Source organism: Protopterus annectens, chromosome 1.part0, assembly GCF_019279795.1.
Source record: "Protopterus annectens isolate FY-2018-M chromosome 1.part0, PAN1.0, whole genome shotgun sequence".
NCBI lineage: Eukaryota > Metazoa > Chordata > Ceratodontiformes > Protopteridae > Protopterus > Protopterus annectens.
Window position 1 is genome coordinate 783,722,922 of NC_056725.1, and position 27,534 is coordinate 783,750,455.

At 44.3% G+C, this 27,534-nt stretch overlaps 1 protein-coding gene across 2 annotated transcripts in view; it reads right to left on the reverse strand.

The window, feature by feature from the left end:
* The window catches only part of MRPS12 (mitochondrial ribosomal protein S12), a 327,687-nt gene that overhangs the window by 81,405 nt on the left and 218,748 nt on the right, over window positions 1–27,534 (reverse strand). For both annotated transcript variants that reach the window (XM_044063039.1, XM_044063045.1), the window contains one exon: window positions 3,694–3,765. In XM_044063039.1, the coding sequence (XP_043918974.1) occupies window positions 3,694–3,765 (72 nt within the window). The remainder of the gene's footprint in view (window positions 1–3,693; window positions 3,766–27,534) is intronic.

The following is a 27,534-nucleotide window of genomic DNA, read 5'->3' on the forward strand; positions in this document are numbered from 1 at the left end:
CATGCAGTTGTACAGGTGCTTGTATACTGCATTGGCATACTGTTCAACATAGTTGTCTGCATCCTCTGAGAGGGGCAGTGGTGTGAAGCTACTGACACCCTCCCTTACGAGGTTGTAGTCAGCTTTTGAGATGCTTTTCAGCCTGGCTACAGCTGGGGGGGGGGGTTTGGGCAGGATAGAAACTTAGAATGAGATAGATTGATTATCTGATCTCACCAGAGAAGCACTTACTATGGCAGCAGTTGCCCATGTTGGTGAGAACCAAGTCCAGAATGTTGTCTCCCCTTGTGGAGGATGAGACAAGCTGGTCTGGTGCATTAGAATTTCATGAAGTCTAGGAATCGTCGGGCGAGTGCATTAGTGCAGGAATAGTTCACCCACTCTATGGTGGGGTAGTTGAAGTCACCAAGGATCAGGGTGTTAGGGGGTACCTTGATGGAGTCAAGTAGGTCCAGGTAGGAGTAATGCGTGTCCTGAATCATGGAGGAGGTCTACAGTTGGCTATTATTTGGATGGGTGTCTTGCCAACTGTCTGTTGCATCTGGAGTATTTCTAGTGTGTCATGCTAGCAAGTCACACTGGAGATGTGCTTTCCTAACCTCATTTTGGGATCAGAATGTGTGGAATGAGGTATAAATCTGTAGCCTTCAACCAAGTTTCTGTGACTCCACAGATGTCAGCATCTTCCAGTGTGAGGAGAGCCTCCAGTGAGTGCAATGTCAGGTTAAGGCTCCTAGAGTTAAGCAGCATGACCTTCAATTTGCTTTTTGACAGATCTTTTATGTTGGAAGATTTATCTTTGGGACATTGCCTAAAAACGGCACAATGGGGGAGGCAACAGCCTTGACCAGAATCTGGAATCCCAGGGGTGACAGTTGGAGGCCATCACTGGCAAAGCATTGAGGGCCGTCAACCACGTCATCCAAAGCATTCAGATACCGGATCCCCTTGGAATGACACCAGAAACTAAGCCAGTTGTTGAAGTCAATAAAAAAAGAATACTGAATTCTATAAAAATGTGCACAAACATTCTTTAATCTGATCTCCATTTTCTATTCTCACATGGGTTTTTTCACATCCATTAGCATTTCTATTTCTCATTTTTGCTTCATTATTTAATTAAAAATGTTTTAACTTGCAACCCTCTTCCAAGTACAAGTAATTTCAATTGCTGTGCATACAGTAACAATCCTACGGCACAAGGCAGGCATGTTCCTGCAGGCCAAGACTGCCTGACTACCCAGTAAGCAAGAAGGCAGAGCCTAATCAATCCATCAATAAAACCTGCATCCAGTGATGGCTTACAAGCTTTCCAGGGACCTATCATTATCATGAAGGGGGATATTGGTAACGCTAGCTCAGAGGGCTTAAACTGCTGGGTGAAGCTACATATGCAGCTGGGAAGTGAGACAGGAGGCGGCTTAGTCATACCTAAACTGCATACAAAACAAACAGATACATAAGTCACATATACCACTGCTCAGCTAAATACTAGTTTCGTTTTTTATTTCAATCTGGGATGGGCAGGAAACTTGGTCATTTTTTGATCAGTGCCCTATCACAATAATCAAACATAAAATAAAGCATCTACTTTAGTATTCTTAACACATTACAATTCTAATTACAGCTTACCCGAACAATGCAAGTACATCCTGAAATTCTCCATTAATTATCACATTCAAGCAGAAAGTATTCCTGTAACACTTCCATCCATGTTTGGCAGGACTTATAACACATTACTCATGAAAAGGTACTGACTTTTGTTGAAAGTTTTTACTAAAATTGCTACTCTGTCTATTAACAGGTTACAAATGTCAAAACTACATAGCAACGCCATGTAAAAAGGCAAACTGGTGCAATCTGTTCCTTGCAACATGCATAACTTAACATAACTTGTGTAAGCCACAGGTATTGGTTTAACAATATTCCCATTACGATCACTTCCATGCCCTTTACCAAGCCAAAATAGCTGTACACCTCCCATTAAAAGAACAGGCACCTTGAATACGTTATCCCCTTAAAGTCAGTAATTCACATTATTGTTTGTCTGATTAAAGTACATGCTGATTGATTGCAATTTCAGTGGTTCAAAATATTACAGGAGATAACACAGACTAGCAGAACAATTTACAAAGAAACATAACTTTGGTAGTGGTAACCATCTATTTCAGAAAAGACTCCATTTGGACCTACTGACACTTTACAAAATTAAACTATGTAAAACATGACTAAGCTGTATGTAGAAGACTGTTCAGTCACTGGCATGACAACTACTTTACATTTTTTCGCAAGGGCATCAGACACAGTAATGCTGAAATATTCAAACACACACAAGGTTTCAGTTCACAATGCCCTGACAAGGACCCGTTGGTGGAACTATTATGGTCCATGGCTGAACACTTTGCACAGATTTTATACATCTATTGTTCTGGTGATCCTACCTAAAAAAAGGGTGCAATAAAATGGTTCTATATAGCACTGCACATTTCCAAGCATCTCCGTGGACTGTACCATCAGTTTAACATAGACCTGTCTTGTCCATCAATATATGTCCAGGTTTAACTGAATTCCAGTAAACGGAAGCTTATTTTCTCTGAATGTACAATGGCCTTAATTCGTTATGATAATTGTTTATCAGTAAAGACAGGAAAAAATAAGACACCTTTTCCCCAGTTACACCAAAATCTTTATAGTAGTAAATGTACAAGGGATGAAATGAAACAAATACATAACTATTATCAGAAGAAAATAATACCACATAAATAGTTTAAATCAAGTCTCACAGAGAAGACAGACCGGAATCTACTACAGAAAAGCGGAAATTTTATAAAAACAAATATCAATCAGAAACACATACCTTTACAATCAGTAAGCTAACACATATGCATCCACCCAGCACTCACTAACATTTTAACCAAGTCAACTTAAAAAAAAACACACACTCCCTCAGATACTACAAGTAAGCAATCAAAAAATATGAAACCTGTAGGACAGCCCTTGCTACACATAGTGGTAACAATGACTGACATAGAAAACAGCTCGGCATGAACGTTTCAGAACACTGCACAGACTAAAAATATGAGCTGTAGTTACACTGTCATAAACTTCGGTCTGATTGCAACCTGCAGCTTGGCATAAGAAAGGTAGAAATCCATTACTGCATGGTACTATCAAGCACAACTCAAAAGATCGACAGATATTCTGACCACACAGTAAAAGACCACCATCACAACAGCTGTACAGGAAACTTAGAATTCATGGAACAAATATTTCAACAGTTCTAATACAAATGCAATAAAAAAGTGTTAAGGAAAAATGCAAACACGTGAATAAGACTGCAAAACATAAGTCACCCAAAATCTATGTAAAGGACATTACTCAGTAACAGCAGCACCAAAGGAATTTCAATAAGATATAAATGCGCATGTATAGTTTTATAAAAATGTTTCAGAATATATGTTACTTTGCCATGGCAAACACACCAGGATATAGCAGAAAAAAACTGAATACCTGGTACCACTCAATGAATGCAGAATTTCAGCATACAAAAAAATGTCCATTTATCACAGAAACAGTAATGGAACATGAAAAAGGGGCAGCACTAGTATGTAGTAGCCAACCTGGGTCAAAGCTCTTCAAGCTAGGAAACGTGGTTCAATTCAGCCACAACAACACAAATGAAAGTTAGCTTACCTACATTAAAAGGAGATCTTAAAACCTGTAGAAATCCTGGGCAAAACATTCCTTCCACATGGGATAAGCAATCTGTAACAGATAAAAGAAATTAAATTCTTCAGCAGGTGGCAAATGGTACGTGTATATCAATTTGACTCTTGCACATTTCAGAATGTAGACAAAGCTAAAATTAAACACAAAAAAGCCACAAACAAAAGACTTACAAGAGTAACTAGTTACACAAACATTTATGCTGATGAAGACAGCTTCAACAATGGCCACCATAACAGTATTTAAAGCATAATAAGTCATACACGATACTCTGAGCTTTCTAAAAAAACATGATTTGAAGGCTGGGATAACAAGTAAACAGAGTAGCATGTACCATTCTCATGAGAAAACTTCTCCAAAAGCTATCAAAACATGGGTAACTCCAGGCACACAGCCAGGAAGAGGCTTTTCATAATTTTGCTTTAAACAAAGGACTCACTGTGGAATGTTTCAAACTACAACTACAAGGCATTCTGTTAGCTGTTGGAAATATGAAAATGCAGTATTCTGGGCAGGAAAAGATGTATTGCCATGTGTAGGCAAAAAAAGATGTACTGTCATGTGTAGACACGGAACAGTCCGAAAGAGCTCAGAGCCAGGAAAAAAAGTTCCACACTTAACAAGCAGTAGCAAGTACAATGTTTACTGAAATGAAAAGGAAAATCTTCTTCTTTCGGCTTTTCCCGGGTTAGGGGTCGCCACAGCGGATCACCTGTCCGCTCATGATTGGCAGTGGAGTTTTACAGTGTCGAGTTGCCAGACCGACACCCAACCTTCCACAGAAGGCACATGCACTCACGCCTAGGGCCAATTTAGAGTGTCCAATCCACCTACAGCATGCCTTTGGGATGTGGGAGGAAACCGAGCACCCAGAGTAAACCCACCACAGGGAGGACATGCAGAATCCGCAAATCGAACCGGAGAACCTCTTGCTGTGAGGTGGCAACGCTAACAGCTGCACCACCGCAGCCGCCCTTGAAATGGAAAGGAAAATTTTAAATTTGGACAGACACGAACAGAGAAATCAGTAAGTACATACACAACTGAAGTATGCATATAAACTCAGGACTACCACTGTCTCCAACTAAATAATCTCAAAACTGTAATTGCATAAGAAAAACACACACACAAACACACGCACACTTTTTATGATGGGGGGTGGTGGCTCCACCTCCACACCCCCAGAAATTAAATACACAACTCCAGGATCACACAACTTCACAGAAAGGAAAAACTGAATTTCGCAAAAGGTTGATTTGCTGAATTTCCATACCTGAATCTTTGTATTAACTGTGGGAATATTCCCTGGTCGGTCTACTGTATCAAGAAATGGCCCAGTTGGCTAAAAGGCCTTGAAAACCAAGTATTTTCATTATCAAAGGAAACGGGCGAAAAATATTTGCCAGCTTACTGGAACAAAGAGTGACAATATTCAGATGAACAGTAGTTAACAGAGCTTGACACTATAATCATATTTTCCTGATTACCAGGTTATACAATCCTTCACACAAAAGTTACTTGTAGAAAGCAATCTTTTACATGCAGAGAATGTGTGCTTTTTAAAACGTCACAGCACACTGTCTGGCTAATACTAAAAGTACATTTTTTTTCTAAAAGAGCAAACAAGTACTGTTCCTGGACCTTGTTGTTTTAATACTGCAAAAGAGAAGGTGTTTTGCTGGTATAAAAAAGCATTTGCATAAGTAGGTTATACCCCAGACTTCACAGAATTTTTTTCTCAGGTAGACTGCAAATGCTGGAGGCATGAATGGAAAAAGTTTTTTTTTTTTTTTGGAAATGGTTTGAGCTGGCAGATTTTAAAAAGTCCCTCTACCAGAAATGTTGGGAGAGCAAATTACTGTAACCAAGGAAATTATTCTTTTGAGCTGAGATTTAGGAACTAAACTGCCTAAATACAGTAACACCTTACTAAATTTTAATGGTACTGGCTGCCAAAAAAGTAAATAATACAAAACGGAAATTAAAATCTAAACCAATCAAAACAGAAATAGTGAAAATAAAGCAGATAAACAAGCTGGACGTGGGGTCAAGAGGGAAGGAGCAAATTACAGAGAAATAGATGGAATTTGTGGGCACAAAACATGCAGAACAATGTTTAGGAGGAGGAGAAGTGAGGTTTAAGAGAAGCCAGGACTTGAGCAATTATGCAGTGTTGGAGTGAATAACATTTTATGAAAAATAATAAATGTTTACAATATTTGTCTTTTCTATTAATGTATGTGTAGCCATGTGCTTGTTCAAAATGTGAGAATTTATTAAAGGTGTTATGAACACTTGAATGGTTTGAGCTACAAAACCATCGCACCATTTCTTCTGGCATAACAGTAAATGCTTTACATTAGTAGAACGAAGATTAAAAAAAGTCAACAACTAGGAACTGGCAGAATACATAGTAAATTTGTCTGTGTCATTTTCAGTTTTTGTTCGGAGCATGGAAATTTACCTCAAGAGCAACCTGTACGTACAGCATAACGTCAGTTTAATTTAATAATGCAAGGTCTACTTACATCCACTGCCGCTAGCCATGTAACTACAGCATTACTAACAAAGGCTCTTTAAAAACCTTCAGTAAAATAATACACTACTCATCTTCTGCAGCTTTACTTGTGCCCATTTTCCAAGACAGTTTAGGTCTTTGTATATGTGTGTATGTGGGTCTAATTTAGGGAATGAAGTTCGCACCATTTTTTTTTTTGCCAGTACCTTTGCATTAGAAAACAGATCAGAGCAGGCAGTGGCATTTTGAAGGAGTTCAGAGCAACGTTGGATGCTATTTCATAACTTCCTTACATAAGAATCTATAATTATCCTTAGCTTCCAATGCCAGCTGAAGTTCATGGGAAGCCTTTGTTTTCCTGGTGGTGTTTCAGTACCCAAGATAATGTTGTGATGTTTTGCTATATATCATAATGTGGTCCTCTCTCTCTCAAAGTATTGTTTACTTATGCACATAGACCACCCAGGCTGGTTTGCTCTTTCTTATCTCTTTTTGTTTAGTTTTGATAGGGATTCACAGTTTTCTAGGACAGTTAAAGGGTTCCGTGAATTGACAAAGCCTAAGCCAGGCATGTCGCCTCATGGCAATGCCAGAACCAGCAGCCCTTGCTGCTCCTTCAGGGGCATGTGACAGGAGGCGCATGGACGTATTTGTAACCACTTAGTGGCCATCTTTGCAGAGAATGTGTGTTTAATCCTCTGGAGACATGGACTCTGGGGGCGACTCTGAACTCCTTGACCAGGTCTCACTGTAGTCTAGTTATGTGGGCCAAATAATTCAGCGCCCTTATAGAAGAGGTGGCTGAAGCATATGTTTGCTTTCCCAGATGATCCATCATCCTAGACTCTTGGGGGATGGACTGAAGAACGTTCCTGGGTTAGTTCTTAGTGGCAGCCGCTACCACCATGGCATCCACTGGGGACCCGTTGTTCCAACTCAGTCTGCCTACTGGAGGGCTCAAGATCTTATCAGGGTACCTGGGGATTTGCTCCACAGTGTCTGGCTCCTTCCATGCCTTGGTGGTAATAAGGTCCACCAAGGGATCTGTGGGGGGGGGGGACACCCAGGAGGTAGACGGGCCCATATCAAAGGCCTCCAGGAACACCGACACATCCGAGGAAGATTTGGGGGTGGACCAACCCCCCCCCACTCGTCCAGGATTTCCATGATGTCTACAAAGGAGACATCATTGGGGGGGTTGATCTGGGGGAACCTTCCCCTTCCTCCACGTCGGTATTCTCAGTGAAGGACTCTAAAGAGGAGTCCAGATGCCTACTTTTGCACATTCGTTTGCTAGGGATCACTTTGGTTGGACTCTCCGGACAGGGCTCACAAACTACTTGTGGTTCCCAGAGGGAAACTGTCTGGGGCACATCGAGCACAGACTATCCCTGCATGGGCAAAATGGCTGAAGACTCACCCAGAAGCGAGGGAGTCAGGGTGGAATCCAATGAGATGGTCAGGGGCCTCGATCCCCTGGAGAGAACCCTCTCCACCACGTCGAAATTCAAGGGAGAACGAGCCTCCTGAAAAACTGTCAAGGAAACTGCTCTCCCCAGATCTGGCGTGGGGGACGGAGCAGAGATACAGAGGGGTAGTCTTTGACCCGATGGCATCAGAGCCAAAGGAGAAAGACCCAACCTCTTGGGCTTCAGCTCTGAACCAGTCGGATCAGACGTGGTCAAGGTAATGGCTGGCGTCAAGGCACACGGTACCATCGGCACCGATCCTCTGACTCCAGGACCTCTCGGATCCAAGAACTCAGATACCGGAGGTCAGACAAGAGAAGGAGATATCGAGGCAAAGAAGGGAAGCTAGCTCTCCTCTCTGGAGGGAGAGGGGGCTGGTAAAACCCCCATCTGAATCTGGGTGCGAATAAACCTTTGCATCATTTTGTGCATGTCCACTTCAGATAGACTGCAACGAGGCCACTGACGCCTGCCAGGAGGGTCGGTGTACGGAGGCCCTGGAAAGAGGTCTAAGCTCCACCGGCTCCAGTGAAAATCTCAGCGATCGGAGCCGAGGAGAGGCTGGCCTGGAAAAAGTTGTGTTTAGAGGGAGGACCCACTGGATCCAACCGGTCCGGGGATCTCTTCCTCCCTTTGTCTGTCTCTCTGTCTTTGCTCCTCTCTTTTTTTTGACTCCCTATCCACAGGCCTATGTCCAGGAAGTTGAGTCCTGGTCTGGGAAGGAGAGGAGGAGACAGCAGCTGAAGTTGAAGGTGCGGTCACGGCCATAACCACAATAGAAGATGTGGCAGCTGCCTCCACAGCAGGGAGAAGTCCCTTGAGGATCAATTTTGTCCTACGATCCTTTAGGGCCCTGGGTTTGAACCCACACAAATAGAACAGTCCAAAAACAGATGGGCTACCCCCTAGACACACAATGCACAGAGTACGGCCATCCACTGGGGACAACTTATGGCCACACTCTGTGTACTTCCTAAAAACCAGCTTGGCCTGTTGATCTGCCATACCAACACAGAAGGTATGATGTACCAAAAAGTTTAAACTAAAAGGGTTTAAACTGAACTACCCAACCCCAACACGCACACAGACACGCATGCACACAGACACACTCTCAAGGAGGGGGAAGTGAGATAAGGCCTGTCCTACAACACAGAAAACAACTTTTTTTTTTTTTGACAGGAAATGCGACGTCAAACAAGGGGAGGGAAGGCACAGGACAGTAGAAAACCTACCTACACTAACAGCAACTCAAACACCCACAAAAACAACAGAAAAAGTCCTACCACGCCTGGAGCTCTAGACCACGCTGCTTGGTAAAGCCATGGCAAATGAGATCTGAGGGAAGGACGGAGATGGAAGGGTATTCTGGGTAAGGGGAGGAGCATGGAGCTCAGATCAGATGCTGGTGAAATTGCCATCTCAGATCCGGTCTGGATCAGACATCCCGCAGGTTAATGATCAAATAAAGTTAACTACTTCAGATCCTTTTTTTTTTTTTTTTTAACTATACTAGAAATCTCAGAAACAATGCTCAGCACTGCGCAGTGCTAACAGCAAAGAATACCACACAGTTGGATCCACAGGACATAACCCATCTAATAGTGAATAAGTACAGCTCATATTTCACCCCCCCATATTCCCACATCACATACCTGATTCTACAACCCCTCTCGATTCTCCCAAGAAGCACTACTCAAGGTGTTATCTAAGGCCAAGAACACTACTTACATGGGCCAAATAGCATACTGGGCCTGAAATATGACGAGTTAGTCCCTCCCTACACACATACAGAGGGTATTTGATACTAGACTCCAAGCAGGTCTTGCATCAGATGAATGGAGGACAGCAAGAACGGCTGGGAGACAATTGACCCAAGTAATTACAGACCAAAGTCGGACCAGTCTCATCTGCAAGACAATGAAAAGGATCATTATGGAATTAATAAGTAAGTACATAGATGCTTTACAAACTCTTTGACTCAAGCCAGTTCCGATTCATCAAAGGCAGATCTTGCCTACTTAAACTGGTGAACTTCTTCAAGAAGATTAATGAAGTATTGAGTAAGAGCAAACCTTGCGCAAAGGCACTGTACAATCATTCATGATAGATAAACTCTCGCAGCTAAATTGTAACCCCCTGCAAAACTCACCAGATAACACACATCCACCACTGTAAGGAAATCCTTTTTCATCACACAGCACTGCCCCTGTCCAGGGATGTAACCATTCCAGTGTACACTGCTTTCTTCATCACTCAGGTTGATCATTTAATATAATTCCCAGTTCACTATGTACCTATTCAAACATTAGTCACAAATGTAGCATGACAACAATACTTTCATCACAAAAAAACAACTCAATAGCCCATATCACAAGCTACAAAGACCATCTCAAAGCCTTGCCCCTTGTCTCTGTGTCAGACAGGCTACTAAGAGGCAACCTCTGCCTCACATATACAGCCTCAACATACCCTGTCTTGTCCAACCCATTCCCATTACACATTTGCTAGTCCAGTGCTAGCAGGAACAACTGCTCAAGAGATCTCAATCGCGTCTGCAACATAAACGGAACATATTGGAGGGACAATGGAACAATCTTCCACACCACATAGAGCAAAGTACTTCTCTTACTCTATTCTTAACCAACTTAATTTGGAAAAATGAGAGAGAAAACATAAATTCACTTCTGGTTTGACACCCATGTTCCCTCATGGATGGGGCAACAAGTAAATGTCCCAACATATCCTTGTCTGCCCACCACTCTGTTATTTGTATGCAAAATATGAGGACTAAAAACTACATGGAAATGAAAGACTATGCTTCTTAAGATACAACTCAATAACCTAGTAAGCAGCTAGGTACCTACAAGGTCATTACTACTGTATGAGGTATTCATTTTTTGTAAACCATCTTGGAGAACTTGGTCATCTGTTATTGAGCTAATGTTCCTAGTGTGCAATCATCAGCACATTTTCTTGCCCATAGCTCATTTACCGATTTTATATTTGAAAAGAGTAGTTCAAAAGAACAACGGCCCCAGTACACAGTCTGTGGGACAACAAAGGTAATCCATGCACAAACAGACAGGTAACCTCCCCCTACACACAAACCAGCATGCCTTGTGAATTATTGCATCAGATATTTTACCCATTTAATTAATTACTTACAAACTGACATCCGGTGCTTTTAATTTGTAAGCTATTTCCCAACCAGGAATAATGCTCGGTGACTAAGCAATATCAAGACAGGTAGGACACACACGGTCAGCCCTTCAGGTGCTACTGTTACCTCTTCAAAGAATGCCACAAGACTCAAAATGAAGATCGCCCCTAAACACACCCATACTGTTCCACAGCTAGAGATGGGACCAAGGTTTCATTCCCAATAAGCGTCACTGTGATTCCCTCCATGTTTTTACACAGAATGCTGATTTGACTGATGGGTCAGAAACTATTTGGGTATGATGTGACACCACTCTCCCTTGTGAAGTGGTACCAGTGCAGCATGTCACAGGTCCAATCAGGGATACAGCTACTTGTATGTTACAGCAAGATTAGAATCACAGGAGGTAGTGCTAGGAGGCTTGCTCCCCCACCCTCCACCATTCAAAAGCCATTTTTATTTTTGTTGCATGCTCTTTTATGGCTATGGCTCTGGATGGACTTGTTTCACTAGAACACATTCTGACAAAACTTCCATTCATTATACTAAGAGGTGTGCATGTGTGTAGTGTGTATACAATACAAAAGTGTTTTCAACCACAGTGTAAACAGGTCCCTCAACACCTTTTCTTTGTTGTGTAAAAAAGACAGAGACCTCCCAAGCAAAGAACCCAACCACATGGGTTCAACCTTACAGTTGGGGAACACACAGCCCTCAGAGCCATCCTCCACAACCCAGAACTTAGAATTATGAAGGCAGACAAAGTCACAGGAATAGTCCTCATGAAACAAGAGAACTATATCATGAAAATTAACAAAGGGCTAGCTGAGGACCAATGCTACCAAAAGGTCACCCTGGACCACGTAGTCAAACAGTTCAAACTTGTAGATTTTACTCTCCTGCGACTTCTGCAGGCCAGACATATCTCCCCACAGAAGTTCCAATTCATGGAAGTGGACAACTCCAGCCAGGCAAACTGTTCAGGATCCCCAAAATTCACAAACACCATCATGATCCCCCTTTCAGGCACGTGTCATCCAAACGCTCAAAAACAGAATTCATATCGGAGTTCTTGGACTCCATGTTGAACCTCATCGTGCAGAAGTCCCACTTCTATTTACAGGACTCGTGATTACTTCTTAACAAAATGCATGCCCTAAACTGGATCCCTCTGATGACATTTTGGTCACATTGTGGCTCTTTACACAAGCAATGCCCCACCACGAGGGGACCACTTTGGTCAGCAACTACCTAATAAGGAACACAAAATTAGGCAGGACTAGGATCAAAACCATCCTAGAACTAATTTCAATGGATCTTAATAACAGCAACTTCTCCTTCAATGAGGAGATCTTGCAGCAGACTAAAGGCATAACCATGGGAGCAGAAATGGCTCCTGCCTACACAAATCTAGTACTTAGTGCCTGGGAGTAAGAAACCCTCCTTCTACCTGGGTTCCAAAACATTCGCCTCTACGGGAATTACATAGGTGACATCTTTTTCATCTGGTCAAGTCCCGATCCAGAATTGGACAGTTTCCTTTACAAAATGGAAGGGAGCCTAGACTTCCTATGGTTCACCACTTCGGGAAGAGGCACTCAAATCCAATTCCTCAACTCTGCCTCCCCTGAGATTACCAAGCCCACAAGTTTATTCCAATCTCCCTAGGAGAAGTGAGTTTCTGTAACCATTACCTCCACTTTAACAGCCAATACCCTCAACTTCATGAAAAAGAACTTAGTCAAGGGGCAGTGAATCAGGCTAAGTCGGATCATCAGTGATGATACTTTCCTCAAGAAATGTCAGGACCTGAAACAGCACCTCTAGGAGAGGCAATATGCATACCAACATCCTAGATGAACAAACAGAGGCAGTCGTAGCTGGCAGAAGTTCCAAATAACCCGTCACCCCATTCTCAGACATAGGTTTCACCCAAACCTAAAAATCTGACAGACCAATCACTGAGATTCCCCGTCCCCATTTCCCTGGACAGCAGTGCCATCAGAGACATTATTACAAAGAACTTGTCCCTTGTCGCTGACAACCCAGGGCTCATTGCCAGCCAAGGCACTAGAGCAGAACTTAGCTGCAAGAAAAGCAGGTCCCTAAAAACCACTGGCTACAGCCGCAGCACCAATATGGGGATGCACAAACACGGACAACTGTCACTGGTGCAACCAAGTTCTCCCCACTAAAACTGCACCTTCAGAATATCAACTTCACCATCCACAAATAATTCAATCTTCCAATGTAGCATACCTGATAGTATGCACACAGTGTGAGGCATACTACGTAGGTAAACCACTAGGGTTACTCAGGACATAGATCAAAGAGCACTGGCAAATGATCGGCACTGGACTTTAAAAATGCCTTGGCCAGACATACATAAAGCCAGTGCAACTCCTTTAAATTTCTTGCCCTAAAAAGCATCTCTTTAATATGAGCATTACCCTTCAACTGCACAAACACCTTACTAGAGGGCAAGGGAATTAAAATGGCAAATATTGCTCATGGCGGACAACTCCCCCCCACCCCGGCTAAACGAGAAGCTATTCAAATGTGTCCTCAAATTAGTAAGGAAAATCACCCGCAACAATGTAACAACACAGGACTATTTCACTTGAAATCTGTTCATCAACAGATACCAAAGCAGTTTTCTGATAACGTTCAACTACTACCCTTAATGAACAAAAGCAATCAAAACTTAATTTTTCTAATAAAAGTCTTAAATGCTGAAGTCTCTCCTGACAGTGAGTTCTTTCCAAGGAAGTTTACAAAAGTCTGTATGCTTCATAAATGTATGTGTATATATATATATATATATATATATATATATATATATATATATATATATATATATATAAAGTTTACACACCCCTGTTAAAATGCCAGGTTTTTGTGATTTAAAAAAATGAGACCACAATAAATAATTTCAAAACTTTTCCCAGCTATAATGTGACCTATAACCTGTACAATTTCATAGGTTGGTACTAGGCTATCGACCCTAGGGCCTATACTAGCCTAGCCATAACAATTCCCTGAATATTTCTTCCCACAATATTTACTTCCCTGGACCCCTGTCTAGCAGAGCGACTGACGTGATCCCCGGGGTGAATTTCCTATCTCCCATCCAATCATCAAGGTTTCTTTTGAAGAGGGCGAAGGAGGCACTCTGCTTGACATGTATTGGCAGTCTAGTCCAGAGTATGGGGAGTCTCTGGGTCAGGAACCAATCCCTCCAGCATGTTTTGTTCATTGTGATGACAAGGTTTAGATCCCTGGAGCGTGTGGCTCTGAGGAATTGGGGTTTCTTTAAGTGGAGCATGTCCAACAGCTCAGGGTTTGACATGGCCTTGTATGTTAAGCAGAGATCACCTCTGAGTAGACGATATGTCACAGAATATAGCTGGAGTTTTTTCAGACGGCCAGCATATGGCATCTGCTTTAGGCCTGTGATTCTTTTAGTGAGGTATTTCTGCGGCCTTTCCAGCTGTTGCAGATGTCTTATGAGGTACATACCAAAGTTATACTTTGGAAAGGTTTTTTTACTGAGGTTTCCTTACTGGGGGGTGGGGGTGGGATGTGGATGTCAAGAGTGATTTGCTTATGGTCAGACCTGACCAATGAGGGGTGACCACTGGTGTGGAGCATCTATCTCCCATGTTGGTAATGACCAGGTCCAAGATATTGGAGCCCCTGGTGGGGCTATGGATTAGTTGGATCCAGGGCATTGGAATTTATGAATTCCAAGAACCGTTGGGAAAAGGTAATAGTACCTGAGTAGTTTTCCCAGTTAATGGGAGGGTAGTTGAAATCACCCACTATTAGGGTGTTTGGTTGTATCTTAATATTTTCCAGTATGTTTAGAAAGGTGTAGTGAGAATCTTGGGGCATGGTGGGGGATCTGTAGCAAGCTACAATTTGGATTGCAGTCTTACCTAGTGTTAATTGCACCTGGAGAATTTCAGATGCATTGTGTTGGGCAACTAGCCTGGAGGTGTGAATATGGACACTCCTCCACCTTTAGTGTTTCTGTCTTTTTTTTGTGGCCGAAAAGTGTGGTAAGAGTAGCCTGGTATTGCAGGGGGTGCTCTCCATTTCCTTGAACCAGGTCTCAGTTACTGCACAGATATCAATGTTCTCCACTTTTAGGAGTGCCTCAAGGGAGTGTATTTTGAGGTTTAGACTTCTAGCATTGAGTAGCATTACCTTCAGATTTTGCATACTTGTATCTGTCATGGTGGTGGTTTTGTCCATTGAACCTTGCCTAAAAAAGGCACTATACAGGTGGCAAGAGCTTTAGCCAGTAACCTGAATCCCAGGGGTGACAGGTGCAGACCATCTCTGGCAAAGCATCGTGGTTTGTCGATCATGTCTTCCCAGGCAGACAGATACTGGATCCCCTTTGTATGACACCAGAAGCTTAGCCAATTGTTGAAGTCAGTCATTTTGTCCTTGTACTGTGGTATCATTTTGGGCGAAGGCAGGATGCTACTCAGGGCTAGGATCATACCTGCCTGGGCCACGTGATCCGAGAAGCTCTTCCATGTCTCTTTTCATGTAGTCCAGGGAGGTATGTCTCAAGTCATTCACTCCAATATGGACAACGACAGAGTCGTATTTGTACTTGTTGTGGAGTGACTTGAGTGCATACGTTACGTGGCAGATCCTGGCACCAGACAGGCAGCGGACTGTAATTTTCTCCTTGCTCAGCCTGGTGAGTGGGATGGTGTTGTGAGCTATGTGTCACTTTGGTTGTGACTGGCGTTTGTTTACATTTCAGCTTCGGAGGTCCTTGTTGCTTGGGCAGTTTAATGTTAAGGGTCTCCACATATGTGGGTTTAGTGTTGCTATGTGTGTGTGTTGATGGTGTGGGTTTTGAAGGGCTATGAGTTGCTTGAGGTGTAGTGCAGGTGTTGATCTTCTCCTCTTGACTGTCTAGCACAATCTTGGCTGGAGAGGGCTTTGCTTCCAGTTTGTCTATGTAAGTGCATCTCTCGCAGGTTGTAGTGTTGGGTGGTAGGAAGAGAGGGTTGTCTGTGTACATGAGGCAGTTGCCGCATTGCCCCAGTATGCCAAGATTCACCAGGTGGACAGGAGAAATTACCTGAAGCTGACCCTTGGACATGCCTGTTTAGGTGCTTTTTTTTTGTAAAGTACGAGAGCTGTTTTCCCTTACACCTTTGCAAGGTACTTTGCAATTATAGGCTGTTTAGTGCCTACGATTAATTTCTCCTTATTGACAAGGAGAGTTCAGTGCTTGTATCAGTTTCAGGCTTCCTAGTGCTTTCCAGCAGGTTCCAGAGCAACTGCTAGTCGCAGGGGTTCAGATTTTAGTGCTACTACTGAGAAACCAGCTAGTTCTACGGGAAAATTTGAAGAGCAGACTTTCTGGCACCTGGAATAGTTTAACTGTAGCCCTCCTGTGCTGCACAACATGAAAAATGCACAAACACATGCGTTTTTAAGCCAGAAAGTTGAAAGGGTTATAAATCATCCCAAAAAGGCTAATAAAATTGCAATTTCAGAGCTGGAAATCACTCCTCTAGTGTTAGATAGGCAGTACAATGCTCACCACTCCCACTGGTAAGCAGTAGGACTTCCCTCTACCACAGCAAGAAAGATCTGGATAGCTCTGAACATAGAAAATAAAGTCCTGAGACAAGCAAAGCCTGGGATCTGGACTATACTGGCTAGGAAAGGTGGGAAACAAGCAAACAAGATACTATTTTTTTTTTTGGTTAAAACAGGCTAAGCAATGCAATAATACAGTAAATAAACACAGAAAAGGCTAACACACGAGTGTGTAGTCCTAAGCAGTAAATGCAATTAAAACTCTACAAAATTAGCAATTTAAAACTTATTAAATGAAGCAAGGCAAGTGCACAACTGAAAAATGATTTAAGAGGCAGTAATACAGTAGAATAAGTAGCTAGTGTATATATACAGAGAAGCCTACATATACAGAAAAGCAGCTAAAACACACAAACAATTCAGATGCAGTGCAACCTAGAGCACTTGAGTTGTAGCAATATTAAGGCAAATACAGTTATAATAAATGCACTAAAATATACTCTATATTTCCAAAATGTTTAAGAAGCACAGTCAGAACACAAGGAGATTCAGGCATTTTTTTTTAATTTAATTGAAAAACAAACAAATCTGTTAGGGGAAAAATATAAAAAATACAAAACGTACAATACAATAACCTGGTTGCATAAGTGTGCACACACAAACTAATACTTTATTGTGTGTGTGTGTGTACACCCTTAAACTAATACTTTGTTGAAGCACCTTTTGATTTAATTACAGCATTTAGTCTTCTTGGGTAGGAGTCTATCAGCATGGCACATCCTGATTTGGCAATATTTGCCACTCTTCCTTGCATAAGCGCTCCAAATATGTCAAATTGCGAGGGAATCTCTTGTGCACAGCCCTCTTCAGGTCACCAGACAGATTTTCTGTTGGATTTAGGTCTGGGCTCTGGCTGGGCCATTCCAAAACTTTAATTTTCTTCTTGTGAAGCCATTCTTTTGTTGATCTGGATGTATGATTGGGGTCATTGTCATGTTAAAAGGTGAAACTCCTCTTCAGCTTTCTAGCAGATGCCTGAAGGTTTTGGGCCAAAAGTGACTGGCATTTGGAACTGTTCATAATTCCCTCCACCTTGACTAAGCCCTAGTTCCAGCTGAAGAAAAGCAAAGTACAGTTTTGTACCTACCATAAATGTAGATGTCCGATAGGTATGCATCTGCAGTCATAACATATGGGTTGTCCTGCCTCAGGCAGCCCCTCGGTCGGCCGGATTCCAAAGTGTGGGTCTGGCCTCGGCTGATGTCTCACTTTTCCCGACGTCAGAGCTTCTGGGGTATAAAGGCATCAGCCGACGCCATTTTCCTCAGTGTTTCTTGCCCCAGATGCCAGGTGCCCTCTAGGAAGGCTAAATTTGGATAAAAGTTGAAAATTCCAAACAGTAGCAAACAAAATATATATATCTACATATATACATACAAACAAATACACCATAATAGATTCCCCCAGCTAGCTGAAAGAGGGGTAAGCACCCTAGGAATACCACAGAGGGGAAGGAGGGTGGGTAATCCTGACTGCAGATGCATACCTATCGGACATCTACATTTATAGTAGGTACAAAACTGTACTATGTCCTTCAAGGATGCATCTGCAGTCATAACATATGGGTAGAATACCATAGCCAAACTGGGGGAGGAGGTACTAAGATAATGATGGTGTAGTTAAGATCCCCTGTAAAACTGCAGTTGCAAAACCTGCTCGGATCTGGAGTATAAAGGTAGATTGTAATGCTTGGCAAATGTATGCACGGAGCTCCAAGTAGCAGCTTCTAAAATGTCCTTGGTAGCCACCCCTCGTAGGAAAGCTGTAGTGGTGGCTGTGGCTCTTGTGGAGTGAGGCCTGATATTTTCAGGAGTTGTCTTTCCATGAAAAGAGTAGCAGAATCGAATGCAATTTCCTATCCATTTTGAAATTGTCTGTTTGGAAATTGCTTTTCCTTGCACTCCAGTTGCATATGCTACCAAAAGTTGGTCAGTTTTTCTGCTGGTCTTAGTTCTGTCCAGATAGTAGCGTAGTTGTCTGTGTACATCCAAGGTGTGCAATAGTTTTTCCCCCCTGTTCTGTGGGTTAGGGAAGAACGTAGGCAAATGAATAGCTTGGTTCAAGGATACCCTGGATAACACCTTTGGCATGAAAGTAGGATTGGTTCTCAGAGACTCTCTATCCTGGTGAAAAATAAGGAAATGCTGCACTGCCATTAGTGCCTGTAACTCGGATACTCTTCTTGCTGAAGTGATTGCTAGAAGAAAAGCAGTTTTCCAAGATAAGAACTGTAAGTCTACTGATGCTGCTGATTCAAAAGGGGGTAGTGTTAATTTTTCCAGCACAAAATTGAGATCCCATGTAGGCAGGGGAGGTTTCCTTGGAGGTTTTACATTTTTGATCCCTCTTAAAAATTGTCTGAGGAGAGGGTGAGAGAAGATAGGAGGATCCATGTTGTACTCTGCTGAAATTGCTGAAGCATGAATCTTAATGGAAGAATAGGACAGGCCATTGTGGAACAGTTCTGCTAAGTATTCTAGGATGTGTGCTAGGTTTGCCAGTGTGACATTTGTACCCTTTGATGCACTCCAAATGAGGAATCTCTTCCATTTAGCTGAGTAAGTTTTTCTTGTGGAGGGTCTGCGAGCCTCCAGGATAATGTCCTTGACCCTCTGAGATAAAACAGTTTTGTTTTGTTTTAAGCAATTTTCCAGGCAGTTAGCTGCAGTGTTTTCAAGTTTGGATGCAGGGTCTTGTAGTTGTTCTGCGTTAGAAGTAAAGGCCATAGGGGTACAGGCCATGAGTTCGTCCGAGACACGCTTCTCAGTAGCGGATACCAATGCTGCCTTGGCCAGTCTGGAGCTATCAGAATCACCTTTGGCTGCTCCTCCCTGATCTTCAGTAGAACTTTGTACATCAATGGGAGAGGTGGAAAAGCATACACTGTTAGGGCCTTCCAGCTGAAAGAGAGGGAGTCCACCCTCCAGGCTTGTGGGTGGTATACTCTTGAGCAGAATTTGTTCAGTTGGTGGTTGAGTGGGGGAGGCGAACAGGTCTATCTCTGGCATTCCCCATTTGTTTGTTATGATTTTGAAGATGTCTGGATGCAGCATCCATTCGTGAGCATCCGTGGTAGTTCTGCTTAAGCTGTCTGCTAGTGAATTCTCTTTTCCTGGTACGAATTTGGCCTGTAGTTGGATGTCGAGATTCAGGGCTAGGTTCCACAGATCCATTGCCATCCGGCATAGAGGGTAGGAATGCGTGCCTCCCTGTTTGTTTATGTACCACATGACTGTGGTATTGTCTGTCCTTATTAGCAGATGTCCTTGCTGGAGGAATGATTTGAATGCCTCGACTGCATGCTTCACTGCCAGCATCTCCTTCAGGTTTATGTGCAAATTCAGCTGGTGTTGAGACCATAGGCCTTGGATACACTTGTCTTCCATGTGTGCTCCCCATCCTAGGTCTGAGGCGTCCATGGTGATGGTCTGCCTTGGTTGTGGTTTGTTGAAAGGCAACCCTCTGTTGGTCTGGCAGGCCTGAGCCCACCACAGGAATTCCTTTTATAGGCATGGAATGATTGGTATCATGGTTTCTAGACTGTGCCTGTGTTGAGACCATACATTCCTCAGGTACCATTGTAATTTCCTCATATGCAGTCTGGCATGCGGGATCAAGATTATGCAGGAAGCCATGTAACCCAGGGCCTGCAGGATTTTCCTTGCAGTAAGCTGAGTTTGTCTCGTCAAAGCCATGAAGTAGACTGGGAGTTGCTTTTGTTTTTCTTCTGTGAGAAAAGCCATCTGAGTTATTGTGTCCAGATCCGCACCCAAAAATGTTATCCTTTGGGATGGCACTAGTCTTGACCTCTGGATGTTGACTGTGTATCCCAAGGCCTGTAACAGGTGTATGACATAGGCCAAATCCTTTATTAGTTTTGTCTTGTTGTCCGCTTGTATTAGGCAGTCGTCCAGGTATGGGTAGATTTTAATTCCCTGAAGCCTGCAATGTGCAATTACTGATGCTAGGCATTTCGTGAATACTCTGGGCGCAGTAGATAAGCCAAAGGGCAATGCTGAGAATTGATAATGCTCTGATCCTGCAAGAAATCTGAGGTGTCTTCTGCAATCTGGTCGTATAGGGACGTGCAGGTATGCCTCCTTGAGATCTAGAGTCACCAGCCAAGACTCCTTGCCCAACATGGGAAGAAGTTGCTGTAGGGTCAGCATTTTGAATTTTGGCACAATGAGATATGTGTTTAGTGCGGACAAGTCGAGAATAGGCCTCCATTGGGTTTCTTTTCTTGGTACAAGGAATAGTCTGGAGTAAAATCCTTGGCCTTGTTCCATAGATGGTACCCTTTCTATTGCTTTCATCTGGAGTAAATTGTTGATTTGTCTTAGAGCCTCTGGCTTCTGGTTTGGTGGAAGGTTTGGCATTCCGCTCTTTTTTGGTAAAGTGTGGAAGTAAAACCTGTATCCTTTGTCTATTGTTTGCAATGTCCATTTGTCTTTTGTAATGCAATGCCAATTTTCCGAGAATAAAGCCAACTTTCCGCCCAAGGGTGCTTCCAGTTGTTCCCTGGTAGGTGGAATCAGAGCAAAGTCATTGTGTCTGTCCTGTGGAAGTGGTTGTAGCTGCAGCTGTGGCAGAACTCCTCTGGTTGGCAGGTTGCCACTGATGACCTCTGTAGGCACCCTTTGATTGACCTCTGCCTCTCGGGCGTCTATTCCAGCCCCTCTGTGCTCTGGAGGTGTCTGGAAAGGACCAATTCTTTGAAGGCCAGTTTCTGCTGAACCTCGGAGGTTGGACCTGCAGAAAATCCTTTACTGTTTGCACAGATTTTGCTTTTTCTTCCACTTTCTTTAGAATCTCCTGTGCAGGGGAGCCAAATAAACTTTGTTTCTCCATTGGAGCATCTAGGAGTTTAGCCTTGACATGGTCTGGCAAGGATTGCCCTTTTAGCCAGGCATGCCTTCGAATTACTGCTCCAGTCATAGCTGATCTAAATGAAGCCTCCAGTGCATCATAGCCACATTTTAAGAAATGATTATTGACCTGCTGAGAGTTGTGTACCAAATCCTGAAGGGACTTACGGTCTAAAGGTTCAGGAGAAGAAAGCTTTTTATTCAGCTGATCTAACAAATATTCCTGGTACTGTATCATATGGAATTGACAGTTTAATGCCCTGGCAGAAAGAGTAGCAGATGTATAAAACTTTTTTCCCCCCATCTCTCTAATGCTCTTGACTCTCTTTCAGAGGGTAGGGGGTTTTTGGCAGTGGCAGCTGCAACACCTTTTGGGCCCTGAGAAATAGTTTCTGGGTCTGCAGCATGGGCTTTATCCAAGTGAAAGTGAGAATCCAGGACCCTGTAATATCTGTCAGGTTTGGCAGGGGCCGGAGGAAGGGAATCAGAGGCAGAACTGACATCATTATATGCATCATCAACTACAGTTAGCACAGGTGGTATGGCTAAAGGCCTATGCTGTGGCAAGTGTAAAAAGGTCCTTAGTCTTTTTCTAGAATCAGAGAAATCCTGACCCTGCCATTGAAAGTGTTCCCTCATTGAGTGTAAAGTCTCCCCAAAGGAAAATTCTTCTGGAGGGGAGGCAGAAGGAATAGAGTCTTCTGCATCTGAATCCTCATAAGTTGAGTATGGCCCTTCCTGATGGTCTGATAAATCAGATCCATCCGAGGAGTAATCAGAGGAGAAAGGTTCTGGGGGTTCAGTCCTAGGCCTTTTGTCAGGAGGAGGTTGAGAGGCCCTGTCTGGGTGAGGTTGGGAACCCCTAATCAGAGATATAAGGTCCTCAGCAAGGCTGAGAATCTGAGAACTTGAGGAAGGTCTGTGTGAGGTAGATTTCGCAGGTAAAGCCTTTGAAATTTTAGCTGCTTTAGCCCTGGAGAAGGCCTTAATAGACATAGAAGCAGGGGGCCTAGCTGCCCCACGTGCAGGTGTAGAAATGTCCAATGGGATGGTGTCGGACAATTCTTGTGCGCTTGCTTCTTCGGTAGGGATTTCTGTAGCCGACTCAGCCGGGGCCTCTCTGGCCTCGGTTGTTGGAGGTATGATTTCGGCAGAAGTAAGAACCGAGGACTCTGTTTCAGCAGAAGCCGAGGCACTCGCAGTAGGCCTAACCGTGGTTTCAGCCAAAACCGCTGGCCGCGAGTGTCGGTCCTTTTCCTTGCGTTTTTTGGCTAAATGCGTAGTCGGAGTCTCCGACGGCATTTTATATGCAAAAGCGGATCCAAAAAACTCTTCTGCAAACTCCGACCGATGTCTAAGAGTCGGTCGGTTGAAGGAGGCACAGGCTAAACAAGCTGATACGTCGTGGTCTGGGCCTAAGCAAGGAAGGCAGTAAGAATGGAAATCCTTATGAAGTATTTGTTTCCCACAAGTTAAACAATTATTTACTTTGTCTGACATCGGCTGAGGCAAGAGTCCCCAAAGGGGTACTTAGCTTTTTTAGAAGTCTTCGGTAGCTGAAATCTCTGGATCTGACCGACCGGCACTTGCGAACAGCTTCTGCTTCGGGCACCGCGCGGCAAGAAAGACTGAGGAAAATGGCGTCGGCTGATGCCTTTATACCCCAGAAGCTCTGACGTCGGGGAAAGTGCGACATCAGCCGAGGCCAGACCCAGACTTTGTAATCCGGCCGACCGAGGGGCTGCCTGAGGCAGGACAACCCATATGTTATGACTGCAGATACATCCTTGAAGGACATCCCCAAAGCATGATACTGCTACCACCACACTTCACCAGGGGGATGATGTTCTTTTGGTGATGCAAAGTGTTTTTGTGCCAAACATACCTTTGGGAATTGTGGGAAAATGTGTTATGGTCTGATGAGACCAAGGTTGAACATTTTGGCCACATGATTTTGGGAGACTTGATGCATTGTTTTGCAAATTTTAGCCGGGCCTGGATGTTTTCTGTGTAAGAAAAGGCTTCTGTCTTGCAACCCTACCCCATAGTCCAGACATGTGGAGAATACAGGAGATTGTTATCACATGTAGTACACAACCAGTACTTGCCAGAAATTCCTGCAGCTCCTTCAGTGTTGCTGTAGTCTCTTGGCAGCCTCCCTTACCAGTTCTCATCTTGCCTTTTCATTAATTTTGGAAGGATGTCCAGTTCTTTGCAACGTCACTGTTGTCCCATATTTTCTCCACTTTCTGATGACTGTCTTCACTGTGTCCCATTGCTGTTTAAATGTTTTTGTACCCTCCTCCTGACTGACACCTTTCAACAATGAGACCCTTTGATGCTTTGTAAGCTGTCTGCGAACCATGGATGTTATGTAGTCCTATCTCGCCTACATTCTTACCCATGGGTTCAGAGCCGAATATTGGCTCCGACTCGGCCTATTTTACTAGCTCAAAAGTCTCTGATTGGCTGGGCTAAGAGGGTATCCCCCATGGTACCCTGCTTCGTATCCCCAGATTTCGTTTGCTGCTTGTAGAGCTCGGACGTGGTCTCGCTTGGCTGTGGCTAAGTACCTCTTTTGACTTATTTCTCTTGAGAAATTGGTTGTTTATACTCAAAAGCTATTTTAATAGCTACTTCTTGCTGCTGTCGCTGTGATTGTGTGTTTCTTGGTGTTTTTGTGTTATCCCTAACTGTTCCCACAGGCTAGGCCCGTTTTAGTTAGAGGACCTAGTCCTCCCTTAGTGAGTTGTTCATGTGTTTGTTTCCGTATTGTTTAAGAACCGTTTTAGTTAGAGGTTCTTTAGTTGTGTCATTTATTGCTTATAGTTTGTTTAGAGCTTCGCTCAGTCCGTGTAGTACTGTTTGCAGTTAACATTGTGGGCTTCCCGCCCGTCTGAAGTTTAATTGTAGTGAACGTTTTGGAAGTTTAACTGTTTCTCTACATTAGTAGATAATGTCTAAGGATCAGAAGGAACATAAGCCTTCTGGCTTTAAAAAGTGTTCGAAATGCGGATATAAAATGTCCATCACAGATGGACACTCGTGTCTACTACCTTGGAGCCATCCATTTACAGGAGTCATGTAGCTTTTGCCATGCCTTCAGTCCTCAGGTGCTCCGAGAGGAAATACAAATTGATTTCAAAAGGGACTGCTTAAACCGTCTTTTGAGGAAGCTATAGCTTCAGCTTCCAGCTGTCAGTCGAAATCTAAAGCCTCCAAGTCCAAGAAAAGGTCTCCGGCTCCATCTGCATCTTCGGAGCCTCTGGAGAAGATTACTATACTGGACTCTGCTTCCTTGGGGCCGCAGGAGGTATTGGTGTTAAGTGAATCGGCGTCCGCTCCGATCATTCTCGAACCCATTCGGAGCCGGTCGCCTAGTGTGAGGCATGGTTCACCATGTAAGAGATCCCAATCCCCATCCATCTCCTCCAAATCCTCTAGGCTTTCTGATTTGGATGTGGATATGGTAGTGCAGAGGCTCCTACAGTCGCTGGTGATGGTTAAATTGTTTTCGGCTCCGACCCAGTCGGCTCCGGAGCCAGTTCCTATCAATGATTCCTCCTTCGAGCACATCCTTGTTGTCGGAGCCAGTATGTTCTGCTCAGAGTGATTTCGTGTGCTGGCTCCGATACCCCCATTGGGTTTATCGGTGCCGACCTCGGCTCCAACCATGTCGGTCCCGTCCACAGGTTTCGAGAATCGGGTCTCCTCGGTCGGGCCCGAAGGGGATACTTCAGGACATCTTTCGGTTCAGAGTCTCCCACTCGGTGCATCTGCTCGGGGGACCCTGGTCCCGGTCGTGGCCTTGGAGGTCGGTCGGTCCTCGGATTCAGGGGGACCTGCCTTCGAGGCCATGGGGAGCGTGCTGGCCAGATCGTCAGCTACATCACTCGGGTCAGTCCTTCTATCCCCTACCACTCCGGCGAGAGCTTCTGACACTCACCTATCATTGGGCAGTAGAGCGCCAGGCCCTAAGGAACCCAGAGCGGTCCCCCACTTTCTGGAGGTCTCTCGTCTTCCTCTGATGATGTTTCCTTCTCCGATATCCTGGAGATACTGAAACAAAGAGGAGAATGGCCTTCCAATGCCCCTTCCAAGGAGGAGTCATTATTCCTTAAGGCTTTTGGCGCTCAACCCTCCGCTTCCTAGGTGTCTCCACCCTTCGATGAACTTCTTGACCTTATTTGACGAAAGGTATTGGAAAAAATGGATTCTGTGGAGCCCGTACCAAGGCGCCCCAACAAATTTCTCTCCACCCCTCAGGGAAAAGAGTTTCTGTCAAAGGGAGTCCCTGTAGATGCCATGGTGGTGGCGGCAGCCACCCAGAAGGAAGTTGCAGAGTCTTCCTCGTCGGTCCATCCTCCTAACAAGGAGTCTAGGACTATGGACAGGTATGGGATGCGTACCCTGTCTTCAGCCACCTTCACTTTTTGGTCGCTGAATTATTTGTCTCATTTCACTCGGCTCCAGAGATCTCCTTAAAGTACTGGGAGATGCTCTTGCGGGTAACACACCTGAGGCGGTAGCTCAGACAGTTAACGCACAGGTTTCTACCCTCAACTCCATCGTAAACTCGTCCATGCGACTCATATGGTATGCGGCCGAGTGAGCGAGTAGGGCGGCCAGCTTAGGGGTAGCCCTTAGAAGGCAAGCCTGGCTGCGCCTGTGTCACTTCGCAGCGGCCTTCAAGTCTTCCTTCACTGATGCTCCTTTTGATGGTTCCTCCTTGTTTGGGTCCAAAGTGAAAGACACCTCACCAGGTGTATGCAAGAGGGAAAGACCCCGTCTGCCGTAGGGGTCCGTTTTTCCCTTCCGTCTAGGCCTTATCTCAAGGCCCAGTGGGGGGAGGGGTGTGGTTCAAGAAACCACATAGGTTTTTTCCTGCCGCACAAGGTGAACCCCCCTTGACGGGGGAGTTATTCAGGGAGACGTTGCCCCAGAGGCAGAGGGGCCCCCCGCAATTCTGGAGACCGTGACTCCTTCTGCAGCTCCCCATACTCTCATTCCTGAGGATGTGCCCAACTGTGTTTATCTGGAGCCAGTCAGGGGTCGAATTTCCTTGTATCCGGAAGCCAGGGAAAGAATCACCCAGCACCGATGGGTATTAAGGATAATTTCCGGAGGTTACCTCATTCCATTCTCTTCAGTACCCCTCCAATAAGAAAAATCCCGGACGTTCCACCCAGTCAAAGTGATCAAGCAGCCTCAGATATATCTCAGCTGATAGAGAAAGGAGCCATCCAACCAGTCCCCTCAGACCAAATCGGATTAGGGACTTACTCAAGATTCTTTTTGGTGCCGAAAAGAACAGGGGACCCGAGACCCATACTAGATCTCAGTCAACTCAACAATTACATACACAAGTCCAAATTCCGTATGGTCACTCTACAATCCATTCTCCCACTGTTGGGAGAGAAGTATGGATGTGTTCCATCGACCTCAAGGATGCTTACTACCATGTCAAAATGGACAGGGCATCCAGGTGTCACCTACGCTTCTGGCTGGGAGCCAGTCCCTTCCAGTTTTGAGCCCTGCCCTTTGGTCTCACCACAGCCCCCAGGGTGTTCACCAAGTGTATGGCAGTGGTGACGGCTCACTTGAGACGTCAAGGATTCCAGGTGTTACCGTACCTGGACGACTGGCCCACCAGGCATCAACTAATTCAGATCAGGGACGCTACCATCAGTCTATGTCACTAACTAGGCATCACAATAAACTGGGAAAAATCTGCCTTACTGCCCTTACAGCGTGTCACCTTTATAGGAGCAGAGTTGGACACCATTCAAATGTGAGCATTCTTACCACAGGAAAGGATTACAGGGTTGCAACAACAAATTCTCACTCTGATGCCCCTGAGACATGCGAAGGCAAGACTGATTCTACAACTCCTAGGTACCATGGCGGCGACTATCATGTTGGTTCCTCTAGCGAGATTACACATGAGACTTCTTCAATGGCTCCTCTTTGTCCAATGGTCTCTCCAAAGACTTCCGCTATCCCATCCAATCTTAATAACAGACAGATGCAAACAGGACCTCCGTTGGTGGCTGTGCACCAACAACTTGAACGGGGGAAAGCCCTTTGTTCCACCCATCCCTGTTGCCACGGTGACCACGGACGCCTCCCAGATGGGGTGGGGGGGGCATTATCTCGGCA